We start from the raw sequence: 14,403 nt of genomic DNA on the forward strand, positions 1-14,403 counted from the left end.
GGACACCATCAACAAATTTCAAGATATCATCTCGATCTGGCTCTTTCTGTACTTCTGCTGCATTTATGTCAGTTACAACTTGGTATCTGAGAAGTGGTGAGTGCAGCTTGACTGATTGCGTATGCTTCAAGTTTTACTTTCCAATAATTTTGTTGCCGAGCTGCCTTTGTCATGATGAGAGGAGTGCAATGTCTTAGTTGCTTGATGAAATGAAATGTACTGCCACATCCTCTCTAAAAGCTTCGCCTTTGTAGAATGATGGTACTTTATCAAATAATTCACCTGCAAATTTTATTTTGATACATGCATTCTGTATTATGGGGCATGTACTGTCACTATTTCTAAGAGAAGTGTGGAATCGAGAACCTTCGTTCCTTTGTTCGTGTGTTTTTCTTCCTAACTGTGTGTCAATTCTGCTAATAGTGTTTTGAATTAGAAGGCTGAGAATTATGATGTCCCCTTTAAGAGCTAGAGATTTATACAAGTCCACTGAGGCATAATTCAATGACACTGATAATTACAAGACCTAAGCCAAACTATTACCAGCCAGGCCTATACAGAGAGAGTAATAGTGAAGAGGCTGCATTTGCAGGACATAAAGGGAAGAGTGCTGCATAGAGTAGGGGGACCAGAGCTCAATCAAAATATACTTGCAAAAGAATAGGCCCACAAGAGGAAGGATGTCTGATAATTAACTATAATTAACAACTTAACAAGTTGTTGTTCACATGTCAGTCAACTGTTCAATGCCTTCACTATGGCAATAGCATGTGGTTGTGTTCATTCACTTCACTGTTTGTATTGCGTCCTAGATTTTCCAGCATTGTATTACATTATTACATTTAATTTACAAGTCCTTGATTATGCAACAGTACCGTTTGCATTACAAATATTATCATGACTCTGACAAGAAACTACTGTACAAAGATGCCCTAGTTTAAGCTTTGTTTCAGAACAAGATTACCGAAATACCTGTGACAAGGTATTCGAATTTTAAGTAAATTTTATTTTTCTGTGTGCTAAACACAACACATGTTCTTAAGAGTTTGTAGAGTGTCATTATTTTAATAAAAAGTTCAATGCACATACAAAAAAGAACAATGTTCACAACAACTTCTTATCTATAATACAAGAATACAAACAGTAAAATACTTTAGATGAGCTAAATGAAATGTTATCTTAATAACAAAAATGGCTCTGAGCACTATGGGACTTAACTTCTGAGGTCATCAGTCCCCTAGAACTTAGAACTACTTAAACCTAACTAACCTAAGGACACCACATACATCCATGCCCGAGGCAGGATTCGAACCTGCGACCGTAGCGGTCACACAATTCCAGACTGTAGCGCCTAGAACCGCTCGGCCACTCTGGCCGGCTCTTAATAATAGTTCAAGTGTACTCAAATAAGAAATGTCTGCTCAAAATTTACTTACTCTGGGATGACAGTAGCTGCAGGTATGTGGCCAGCTTAATGAAGTTAATGACGAATGCTGTAGTGTATCGAAACACTTCCCGGCTACAAACCTGGACTGCCTCCAAACAGCTCGGGTTTAAGGTATCCTCTTCCAAGCTGGAAAGTAGTAGTTGTCTATTTTAACATGCATCTTCCCAGGATTACTCTGAAAACAAGCATTTTATACTGATAATTAATGCCTAAGTTTTGAACAAAAATTGTGAAAACTTTAAGAAAAGCTTGGATTGCCTTTCACCTTCAGTAAACCTACTCTCCCTCTCCAACTTGTTTTGAATACGTTCTGAATAGCCATTACAGGAACTTGATATCCCTTAACAAAAAATTTCAAGTGTAACTTTAGAGGTGTGTCAATGAAATCTGTGACAAAACCTAACATTTTAAATGTAACATTTGTGCTATTTAAACTAAGACTGAATGGTCTCATCTGTTTACTGGTGAGTCTTCTTGGTTATATGGCTGTGGTCCAGGAAACTTTTCTGTTCCTGAAATTTTGTCCAGGGCTTGCCGGACATTTTCACAGGTGCTCCTAGTGACACTGAATATTGCTTGTCTGACGAGTCAAATGTTAGAGAGCAACTTAAATACTGTATAAACTGGATGTGGTAGAGTTTACACTTAATCACTAGAGATAATTCTTGTCAGAGATAAAACTTAACTATTGATTGTCACATGTCAAGGATAAAAACTTTTCTCTTGATGCTGCAAAGCCACTCTCCATGTATCACTAAGTTTTATGGCTGCTTCTTTTCTGTTAAAATTATCGCTATGCTTATATAGTTTGGTGGCTTCTTTGCATGGCCATGAATAATAGCTTGTCATTGTAGATAAAATTTTGGTAGCAGAAAACTTTACTTCATGAATTCTAACAATGTATCAAAGGGTGACAACAACAAAATGCAGCGATGGAAGAACACAGTTTCTCTCCCCTTTATCAAAAAAAGTAACTGATCAGACCAGGGAGATTTTATATAAACATGATATCAGACTGGTTTTTAGAACAACTATGAAAATAATGGTATGTCAAGCACTCTGATCTGCAAAGAATAAACGCCCTCCTCTATTGGCAAGTGGGGTACGTAAGATTCCATGTACTTGTGGAAAGATCTAGATTCGAACTACCAAGAGAAGTGTGAATACGAGACTGAAAGAAAATAAAAGCTTTTGCCGACTAGGGAAAACAGAAAAAAATCAGCTGTAGCAGAGCATGCTTTACAGTCAGGAAATCATGAAGTGAAGTTTTCTGGAACGAAAATTTTGTCTACAATGATGATCTATTATCCGCAGCTATATAGAGAAAACATTGAAAGCATAGGGTAATTTTAGCAGTAAAAAATAAGCCACAAAACTTAGTAACATATGGACAGTGACTCTGCAGAATCGATAGGTAAGTTTTCATCATTGACAGGTGCAATCTAAAGTTAAGTTTGAGCTTCACTGATCACATGTAAACTTGGCAAGCTCATTTCAGACAGTATTTATGTTGCTCTCTGATGTCCAACTCATCAGTCGGCAAGACACAGCATTGCCAGGAGCACCTCCGAAGTAGTCCACAGCAGTTCCGGACAAAATGTCAGGAACTGAAAAATTTCCTGGATCACTGCCATACAACCCAGAAAACTAACCATTAACTAAGACATCTGGCCATGAAAGGCTTCATAGTAGGCTCATTTATGTTTTTCTTGATCCAATGAAGCCTGCTGATGAAAAAAATACTTGTGCCATAATAATCTCATGCATGTGGAAATGTTTGTGTTAAGAAATTTCTGCAAATATCATAGACAGCAACAATATGAATATATCACAGTGTTAGGAGAATGTAGCAACAAATTCCAGCCAAGATAAATGACCAGAAGATAAAAGAATGTAATATATATTGTGAGTGGCTCAGTCAAAGAAAACAATACACTTTTGATAACATCTTAAGAAAAACTTTACAAGGTGTCCCAGGAGGAATGGTCAATATCCAGGGATATGACAGGAATGATCTTTCGAAGTAAAAAAGCTCTCATAAACATGGGCTCTAAAATGCATACCTTAAGATCAATGAGCAGTACTTCATCTTTGAATTGTGAAACAAATCCCTTCCTCTGCAAGCTCTTAGTTTTACATATTTTGGGAGGAGGTAGTATAAACCAAAACAGGAAAATATTGTCTAGTAAATATGGGCTCCTAAATGCCTAACTTAAGAAAGTTATGAGTATTTACTTTGTCTTCCATACAGTGAAACAAATTGTTTGCATGCACGCACTGTCCTGGCAATTTCATTTCAGTTACTTTTGGAGTGCTGCAGCTTGGAATACTTGATAAGGTCACGGCTGGGTATACTATCACTTGGGTGGGTAGAGAGACTACACCTTCATTTGCATTGGAGAATTATGTTTTCCCAGCAGAATAGGCAATTGTCCATACACTCTGTATTTGGACCTATTCACTTTACTTAGCTGTTGTCATTTTAATAAGCAGTACACCATTCCAAAGCAATTTCACTGAATTTGGAACACAGTTATACATTCTAGGGTTTTCTGGATATAAAGGTGATGCTGTCTATTCCATTTTTTAAATATCAGACTGATTCTTCTGGAGAACTACACTGTCAATAACTTTTTAGTCATTGGAAGGATCTTGGTTGTGAACAAAATCCATGTTCATTCTGAAAGCAGATAGGAAAATCCATACAGAATCAGGGAAAGTCCAACTTATTTGAGGAACCCTAATTGCAAGGTGAGGCAGGTGTCCCAGAGATCATCCGCTAATGACCATTTCACTTCAACAACCATCCATCCCATCAGCACACGCCACACCATCAAGTTTAAAGGAGATTAGAGTTTAATGTTGTGCTAAAAAATGAGATCATTAGAGACAAAGCACAAGTTCTTATTTGACAAGGATGGGGAAGGTTGGTTGGTTGACGAGTTGAAGGGACCAAACAGCAAGGTCATCAGTCCCTTGTTTTAAATGTGGCCCATTCAGACAGTTTGAAAGACAGAACAGAGAAGGAAGCTGAAAATCACGGCAAAGAGATGCAAGGCGGAGCCCAACCGGTAAACCCGCCCGAAGGCGGGAATCAGGTGGATGACGTCCATTGTCTGGGAACAGGTTAGAATAGGAAGGACGAGCAGAGAGGAACGGACAGCGATTGCATAAGAAACCAGAAGCTGTGACTGCCGAACAGAAAGGAAAGGAGGGGGGGGGAGGATATCAGCTCCAACCAGGAGACTATCAACAGGGCTAGTAGGGAACGCACCGCTGGCCAAACGGATACCACGATGGTGGACTGGATCCAGGAGGTGCAGTGTGGAAGGAGTAGCCAAACCATACACTTGACAACCATAGTCCAAGTGAGACAGCACTAAAGCCCGATTAAGGCAGAGGACGGACGGAGCGGTCCACACCCCAAGAGGTGTGGGCAAGGAAGCGAAGGACATTGAGTTTACGGAAACATTCTACCTTCAGAAGTCTGATATGAGGCAGCCAAGTGAGCTTATTGTCAAAAAGAAGATCCAGGAAATGAAACTGTGGGACCACAGGTAATCGTTGTGCATTGAGACAGAGCTCCAGATCAGGGTGTATCGTAGTACGGCGACAGAAGTGGACCACCTGCAATTTTAAAGGAGAGAATTGAAACCCATGTGAGAGGGTCCATGCAGGGGCACGCCATATAGCTGCCACTTTGCAGAGGCCATTGAAGAGGAACTAACCCAAATGCAGAAATCATCCACATACACAGAAGGAGCGATCAAAGGACCGACGGAGGCCATAAAGTCCATCTATGGCAATGACGAAAATAAGTACACTCAATACGGAACCCTGTGGGATACCATTCTCCTGGGTCCATGGAGAAAAGACAATACCAACCTGAACACTGAACGACCAATGGAACAGGAACTGATGGATAAAAATCTGGAGTGTGCCCCGAAGACCCCACTGATGAAGTGTAAGAAAGATGTGATGGCGCCAAGCCATGTCATAGGCCTTGCGAAGGTCGAAAAATACTGCAACCAAATGGCAGCGGTGGGAAAAAGCCTGCCGAACTGTGGATTCCAAGCGAAGTAAATGATCGATCAGAAACCGTCCCTCTCGGAAGCCACTCTGGTAAGGGGACAACAGATCCCAAGATTCGAGGACCCAGTTGAGCTGACGGGCTACCATCCGTTCCAGTAACTTGCAAACAACATTTGTCAGACTAATTGGCCAATAGCTTTCGACCAACAGGGGGTTCTTACCAGGTTTAAGGACAGGAACCACGATGCTATCCCTCCACTGAGAAGGGAAGTCACCCTGGAGCCAAATACAGTTAAACACCGGAGAATATGTTGCCATTGTGGAGCACTGAGATGTTGAAGCAGTTGGTTACGAATGGAGACTGGGCCAGGGGCCGTATCATGAGGAGAATAAAGTGCAGAAAGAAATTCCCATTCAGTAAAACGTTCATTGTAAGATTCTGACTGACAAGGGATAAAACATAAGGTGGAAGCTTCGGCTCGCTGTTTCCGGTGAAGGAAAGCAGCCGGATAGGAAGCTGATGCTGATGCCATTGCAAAATGGGTCGCAAGATGTTCCGCGAGAATCAACGGGTCCGTACAAAGGCCATCTGGGAAGTGAAGGCCTGGGAGGTTGGACTGCCGATGGCAACCTTGTAGAGGGCGAAGTGTAGTCCATACCCGTGACATAGGGTAGTAGAACCAAGGGGAGAAACAAAGCTTTCCCAACACATCCGTTTGCTCTGTTTGATTAAGTAACGGGATTTAGTGCGAAGGCGTTTAAAGGTAATAAGGTTGATAATGGATGGGTGCCTCTTAAGGTGTTGCAAAGCTCGACAGTGACCACAGATGGCAATGGCAATGGCCATACTCCACCACACGGGATTTGTCAGTGGCGAAATAGTCCTAATGAGTGCAGTACAGCAAGGCTAGCAGCGCAAACAATCGCGTCAGACACGTCACGTAGGATGTCATCAATACAACTCTACAATGTTGTTGTTGTTGTTGTTGTTGTTGTTGTTGTTGTTGTGGTCTTCAGTCCTGAGACTGGTTTGATGCAGCTCTCCATGCTACTCTATCCTGTGTAAGCTTCTTCATCTCCCAGTATCTACTGCAACCTACATCCTTCTGAATCTGCTTAGTGTATTCATCTCTTGGTCTCCCCCTACGATTTTTACCCTCCACGCTGCCCTCCAATACTAAATTGGTGATCCCTTGATGCCACAGAACATGTCCTACCAACCGATCCCTTCTTCTAGTCAAGTTGTGCCACAAACTTCTCTTCTCCCCAATCCTATTCAATACTTCCTCATTAGTTATGTGATCTACCCATCTAATCTTCAGCATTCTTCTGTAGCACCACATTTCGAAAGCTTCTATTCTCTTCTTGTCCAAACTATTTACCGTCCATGTTTCACTTCCATACATGGCTACATTCCATACAAATACTTTCAGAAATGACTTCCTGAAACTTAAATCTATACTCGATGTTATCAAATTTCTCTTCTTCAGAAACGCTTTCCTTGCCATTGCCAGTCTACATTTTATATCCTCTGTACTTCGACCATCATCAGTTATTTAGCTCCCCAAATAGCAAAACTCCTTTACTACTTGAAGTGTCTCATTTCCTAATTTAATTCCCTCAGCATCACCCGACTTAATTCGACTAGATTCCATTATCCTTGTTTTGCATTTGTTGATGTTCATCTTATATCCTCCTTTCAAGACACTGTCCATTCCGTTCAAATGCTCTTCCAGGTCCTTTGCTGTCTCCGACAGAATTACAACGTCATCAGAAAACCTCAAAGTTTTTATTTCCTCTCCATGGATTTTAATTCCTACTCCAAATTTTTCTTTTGTTTCCTTTACTGCTTGCTCAATATAAAGATTGAGTAACATCAGGGATAGGCTACAACCCTGTCCCTTCCCGACCACTGCTCCCCTTTCATGTCCCTCGACCCTTATAACTGCCATCTGGTTTCTGTACAAATTGTAAATAGCCTTTCGCTCCCTGTATTTTACCCCTGCCACCTTTAGAATTAGAAAGAGAGTGTTCCAGTCAACATTGTCAAAAGCTTTCTCTAAGTCTACAAATGTTAGAAATGTAGGTTTGCCTTTCCTTAATCTTTCTTCTAAGATAAGTCGTAAGGTCAGTATTGCCTCACGTGTTCCAGTGTTTCTACGGAATCCAAACTGATCTTCCCCGAGGTCGGCTTCTACTAGTTTTTCCATTCGCCTGTAAAGAATTCGTGTTAGTATTATGCAGCTGTGGCTTATTAAACTGATTGTTCGGTAATTTTCACATCTGTCAACACCTACTTTCTTTGGGATTGGAATTATTACATTCTTCTTGAAGTCTGAGGGTATTTCGCCTGTTTCATACATCTTGCTCACCAGATTGTAGAGTTTTGTCAGGACTGGCTCTCCCAAGGCCGTCACTAGTTCCAATGGAATGTTGTCTACTCCAGGGGCCTTGTTTCGACTCAGGTCTTTCAGTGCTCTGTCAAACTCTTCATCCAGTATCGTATCTCCCATTTCATCTTCATCTACATCCTCTTCAATTTCCATAATATTGTCCTCAAGTACATCACCCTTCTATAGACCCTCTATATACTCCTTCCACCTTTCTGCTTTCCCTTCTTTGCTTAGAACTGGGTTTCCATCTGAGCTCTTGATGTTCAAACAAGTGGTTCTCTTATCTCCAAAGTTCTCCTTAATTTTCCTGTAGGCAGTATCTATCTTACCCCTAGTGAGATCAGCCTCTACATCCTTACATTTGTCCTCTAGACATCCCTGCTTAGCCATTTTGCACTTCCTATCGATCTCATTTTTGAGACGTTTGTATTCCTTTTTGCCTGCTTCATTTACTGCATTTTTATATTTTCTCCTTTCATCAATTAAATGCAATATTTCTCCTGTTACCCAAGGATTTTTACTAGCCCTTGTCTTTTACCTACTTGATCCTCTGCTGCCTTCACTACTTCATCCCTCAAAGCTACCCATTCTTCTTCTACTGTATTTCTTTCCCCCATTCCTGTCAATTGTTCCCTTATGCTCTCCCTGAAACTCTGTACAACCTCTGGTTCTTTCAGTTTATCCAGGTCCCATCTCCTTAAATTCCCACCTTTTTGAATTTTCTTCAGTTTTAATCTACAGGTCATAACCAATAGATTGTTGTCATATTCCACATCTGCTCCTGGAAATGTCTTACAATTTAAAAACTGGTTCCTGAATCTCTGTCTTACCATTATATAATCTATCTGATACCTTTTAGTATCTCCAGGGTTCTTCCATGTATACAACCTTCTATCATGATTCTTAAACCAAGTGTTAGCTATGATTAAGTTGTGCTCTGTGCAAAATCCTACCAGGCGGCTTCCTCTTTCATTTCTTAGCCCCAATCCATATTCACCTACTAAGTTTCCTTCTCTCTCTTTTCCTACACTCGAATTCCAGTCACCCATGACTATTAAATTTTTGTCTCCCTTCACTATCTGAATAATTTCTTTTATTTCATCATACATTTCTTCAATTTCTTCATCATCTGCAGAGCTAGTTGGCATATAAACTTGTACTACTGTAGTAGGTGTGGGCTTCGTATCTATCTTGGCCACAATAATGCGTTCACTATGCTGTTTGTAGTAGCTTACCCGCATTCCTACTTTCCTATTCATTATTAAACCTACTCCTGCATTACCCCTATTTGACTTTGTGTTTATAACCCTGTAGTCACCTGACCAGAAGTCTTGTTCCTCCTGCCACCGAACTTCACTAATTCCCACTATATCTAACTTTAACCTATCCATTTCCCTTTTTAAATTTTCTAACCTACCTGCCCGATTAAGGGATCTGACATTCCACGCTCCGATCCGTAGAATGCCAGTTTTCTTTCTCCTGATGACATCCTCTTGAGTAGTCCCCGCCCGGAGATCCGAATGGGGGACTATTTTACCTCCGGAATATTTTACCCAAGAGGACACCATCATCATCTAATCATACAGTAAAGCTGCATGCCTTCGGGAAAAATTACGGCCGTAGTTTCCCCTTGCTTTCAGCCGTTTGCAGTACCAGCACAGCAAGGCCGTTTTGGTTATTGTTACAAGGCCAGATCAGTCAATCATCCAGACTGTTGCCCTTGCAACTACTGAAAAGGTTGCTGCCCCTCTTCAGGAACCACACGTTTGTCTGGCCTCTCAACAGGTACCCCTCCATTGTGGTTGTACCTACGGTACGGCTATCTGTATTGCTGAGGCACGCAAGCCTCCCCCCCCCCTCCCCCCCCCCCCAACAGCAAGGTCCATGGTTCATGGGGGGGAAGGGAGAAAAAATGATCTGTGCAGTATAAAGAGGCCAATCGGCGCGTAGGAAAGACCAACGAGGTAACCTGTACATCAGGGAGCTGGAAGGGAGCGAGAGAATCAACGGGAAATGGTCACTATCACAAAGGTCATCGTGTGGCAACCAGTGTAATGAAGGGAGGAGGGAGGGAGAAGAAAGAGAAAGATCAATGGCAGAAAAGGTACCATGACCAGCACTGAAATGAATAGGGGAGCCATCATTAAGAAGGCACAAGTCATGATCTGCAAGAAACTGGTTTATGAGAAGACCCCGACTAGATAGAAATGCACTGCCCCACAAGGGATGATGAGCATTAAAATCCCCGAGAAGGAGGAAGAGAGGAGGAAGTTGCTGAAGAAGAGCAGTTCAGGCAGCAGTTGTAAGAATCCTATAAGGAGGGAGATAAAGATTGCAAACCATGACCTCAGAGTCGAAGTGGACCCTAACAGCAACCACTTCCAATGTAGTTTGAAGAGGAATCCACACGCTAGCAACATCCGTATGGACCAACATACAAACGCCACCAGAGGCCCGCAGGGGGTCGACCCGCTTTCGACAGAAAACACAGAACCCACAGTTGGTTGTGAGTGATCATCACTAAAATGGGATTCCTGTAGAACCACAAAATCTGTAGAGTAAGACGAAATAAGGGATTTCTACTCCGGAAGGTGACGGTAATATCCATTACAATTCCACTGGATAACCACAGAAAGATGATACAAATGGGGGTTGAACAGGCTGGGTCACCACCCATCACCGACAAGGAGGGGGCGACATCCATGAACAACAGGTCAGAATCAGGGTGCGATGGGACCTGTGGTGAGACCACAGGCTCCTTGTCCCGGGACTTATATTTCTTCTTCTTTTCTGTTTGAGACTGAAGGGGGGGGGGGGGGGGGGGGAATAAATCATGCATTTCAACGGAAGCATACTGACTCTCTTAACTTATCCAAGAAATCCCGAGCAAAGCTACATCAGAATGACAGACAGCGACTCTAAATCCACTACTCCCAAATATGAGTCCACTGCATTCCCTTTCTTTGTCCTTGAGTCTTTTTTAAGGTTAGAGCCATCCTTGCGACCCAGGTAATTAAAACACATTTCCTTTCCCCTCTGATGATATTCACCATCAAACCATACAGGGAGCTAACTAGTCCCAGGTCAGGAAACCTGGTATCACTAGACCCATACCGAGCAAAGATGTCTAAATTCCCTGAGGTCTTGTCATTTGGTGTGACCTGATGCTTTAAAAAAAATGATATGGACACAGCAAATGTTTCACTCCAACAGCTACTACACCTGCTCTGTACAATGGCATTGCCAGCCATAAAAATGAAGTGGGGTCCCACTGAAAATACACACGTGGGGAAGGAGTGCAGTCTCACAATAACACTACCCGGTGAGTGTACCGCGTTCAAAGATTTTGTGGTCAGCACATCCATGCATCAAGCCTCCCCACATTGAGACACCTGGCCCATCAAAAATGACCCTGTTGGAGAATGTTCCTGGGTTCATTGTGTGTTCCCACCCCTCGCCATATGAGAGTATGTCCACTGTCACTGCTCAGACTGAATCTGCTCTCATCTAAGGAGGTCACACAACCCCACTCCTCACTGGTCCAGTCCCTACGATCTTGGCACCATCAGAAACTGAGTTGCCAATGTGCAATTGCACCTGCTGCTTGACATGGGTACCTTCTTGCCTGCTGCCCAATATCACAGTCATGTGCTGTTGTAGTTGATGATGGTTGACCTGCTTCTCTCCTTCTGGCAGCAGTGTCTGTGGTTTTGAATGCTCTCTATGCAAGTGAAACAATGCTATGAGTAATAGCAAACACCTACACACTGACCTCAAGCCACATGGTGTCCAGTTTTCCGTGCACGACTGAGAGACTCAGGGTAGTATACTTCCACAACATACTTTAATTACATACGGCAGTGATGTAACAAATTTATTTCTGGTATATCACAAGACTTGCAGTTTAGAACTGGATTTAGCTATATCATTTGTTGAGATGTTACAAGTTCACTGTCGGGAAGGGGGGGCATTTTTAAGCGTCTAGAATTTAAAGTCGCAAAGTTTCCTTCATGTCTATTTCAATGAAAAGATGGAACATAATATCACCTCACAGTACGACACAACTAAAGAAACTTTTGAACCAGTTCCAATTCACATCTTTATTACTGTTATTTTGAGTACTGTCACAAAGTTGCATTTCTTTTTCTTTCAAGTGGTCCTTCGGTACTGAAGATATTTGTGTAGTCAGTCAAGTTTTTAAGGCAACTAAAGTTTAATATGAACAGCACTCACGAGTAATGTGTTAGACACGTTGCTGTCAGCTGTCTTCACTTCTGCTATTTATATGTACATTATGTTATCGATATCAGAGTTACATAATTTCATCTTCAGACATCCGTATTGTTGTCGAATGAATATACTCTTGTTGCAAGTGAAAAAAAAACAGAATGCATCCTGTAACACAGTCACAGACTATTTTGAAAACCGATATCCTCCAAAATCAAATGGTGATCAGAATATCAAACAAAACAAACGGAAGACTACTTATCATGAAGGGACATGGGCAATGGCACGGTTAAATCACTTATTACAAATTCTATAGTAAAAATCTAAGAAAAGTCATCACAGCATCAAAATGTATGTACTTTCACAAGAAAAAGACAAGCTCCTCCAGAAATAATGTAAAAACTATTTAGAACACAGTAAAAACTGAGACAGAAAAAACAAATCAAGAAAATGAAGAAATTTCTTCGAAGGAGTTATCTGAAGTGAGCAAAGATAGCCCTAAAATTTCAGAAACTTTTGGTAATTTTTTCTGCTAGTAATAGATAATTTAGACTTGAACACTTATTTAGCAGATAGCCTACAGTTCATAAGAAAAGTCTTCCAAAACAAGTTTCAAAATTCAACAACTTCCAACATCTCCAAAAGAAGTTTTAAATGTCATGAACTTGCTTAAAAATAAATGTTTAAGTGGTTATGGTAAAATAATGAATTGATTTCCACCTGAACTTTAGTAGTATATTGAGTTTATGTAACGACTCTTTCATAGTAGTGCTTTCCTATGGAGACAAACATGCTGTTGTCAACCTACTTCACAAAAAAAGGAGACAAAATGTTACTAAAGATTTATTGACCCATCTTGTTACTGTCAGTATCTGCAAAATTTTTTGAGAAGATAATGTAAAACAAACTTTATATACATTTAGTACCTGAAAACACAGTCAGCAGCAAATAGTTTGGATTTCAAAAAGGACTGTCAACAGGACAGGCTATACAGTAAAACCCCTATTTCACATTTTCATGCGTTCCAGGCTTAAAAAACAGAAACTTGAGGAAAATGTTAAAGCCAGCCACCCGAACTATGAGCAAAAACACATGTAATTGGCTTATATGATTAAAAATCGCAATCCTTCCCAATATTTTGTAAAAAATCTGTCTAACTGACAGAAATTAAATATACAATACACTATTTGTACAACAATTTGTGGTAATGAATTTCATCAGTTCTTAAAAAAATCACAGATGTGTAACAGCAAATAAAAACCCATTAACAAATTGAAATTTGTATCTGGGTACAAGGTAATCAAGTTGTTTTCCAACATTCTACAACAACAAATTATACATTCAAAACATGTATTTTTGAGTGATCATCCTTTGACCTCACCCAGATAAAAAAAGCAAAAACTGATGAACATGTTGAATTCAACCAAAAACATCACAGCAGCTTAATGGTTATACCATAAGCATAAATGCGGACATTTGCTTTATGACATACTTTGTCACCATTGCTGTTGTTGTTTAATGCTTTTCTTATGAGCCGCACTTCACTTCATATGCTCCACTGTTAAAGTGTTATTTTAGGCTTGACAAGAGAAACAAAGACATGAAAAAATGAGTTTACTTCCCCAATTGACATCACAAGCTTAGAAGTCGGTTCTGTGAATTTCTGTACGCTGCGTAAAATGTAAATCTGAAAAGAAGCTCAGGTCTTACAGTTTCACTTCATGCTAACAATCACTGCTGCCAATCTCTACGATACCAGTGTGTGGTGCAAAGTATATACAAGAGTAGTTTATGTAGTTGTTGCAACTGCATCATGTCAGCTTGAACATGAAAGTCTTTAAAATATGCTATTGCAAAACCCTTGTTCTATTTCTGAGTGACATCTCTGTCATAGCACATCATCTGCACGGAAACTATATGTTTTCAGCACTTCACAAAATACTTTCACCCCTACTTGCATTCCCGTCACTGAAGAGCCGCTACATCTCTCCACACGTCCAGTATGTGAGCTCATTTTATGTGTATTAGTGTGGTGTGGTGGTTGCGCAGGCTATTGTGTGACTTAACAAATCGTCAGCCAACAAAAGTTCACTATCTGGAAATGGGCGACATTTCCCCAATCATGACTGAGCATACTCTTCGAGGCTCAGTGTTTCAATTTAAAAGGTTGATGACTGATATTATTGCTAAATACAGTACATGGGAAATACATGCAAAAAGATGAGACTGAGTTATAAATGGAACAAGAAAACGTGGTGGTTGGCCACTTGATCACATATTAGCTCTGTTCAGAACACTTTGCGT

General features: G+C 40.8%; 1 protein-coding gene across 1 annotated transcript in view; it reads right to left on the reverse strand.

Annotated features, from left to right (window-relative positions):
• The window catches only part of LOC126184219 (protein phosphatase 1 regulatory subunit 21), a 195,560-nt gene that overhangs the window by 48,858 nt on the left and 132,299 nt on the right, over positions 1-14,403 (reverse strand). The window contains exon 8 of the mRNA XM_049926590.1: positions 1,437-1,573. Within this exon, the coding sequence (XP_049782547.1) occupies positions 1,437-1,573 (137 nt within the window). The remainder of the gene's footprint in view (positions 1-1,436; positions 1,574-14,403) is intronic.

Source organism: Schistocerca cancellata, chromosome 1 (assembly GCF_023864275.1).
Source record: "Schistocerca cancellata isolate TAMUIC-IGC-003103 chromosome 1, iqSchCanc2.1, whole genome shotgun sequence".
NCBI lineage: Eukaryota > Metazoa > Arthropoda > Insecta > Orthoptera > Acrididae > Schistocerca > Schistocerca cancellata.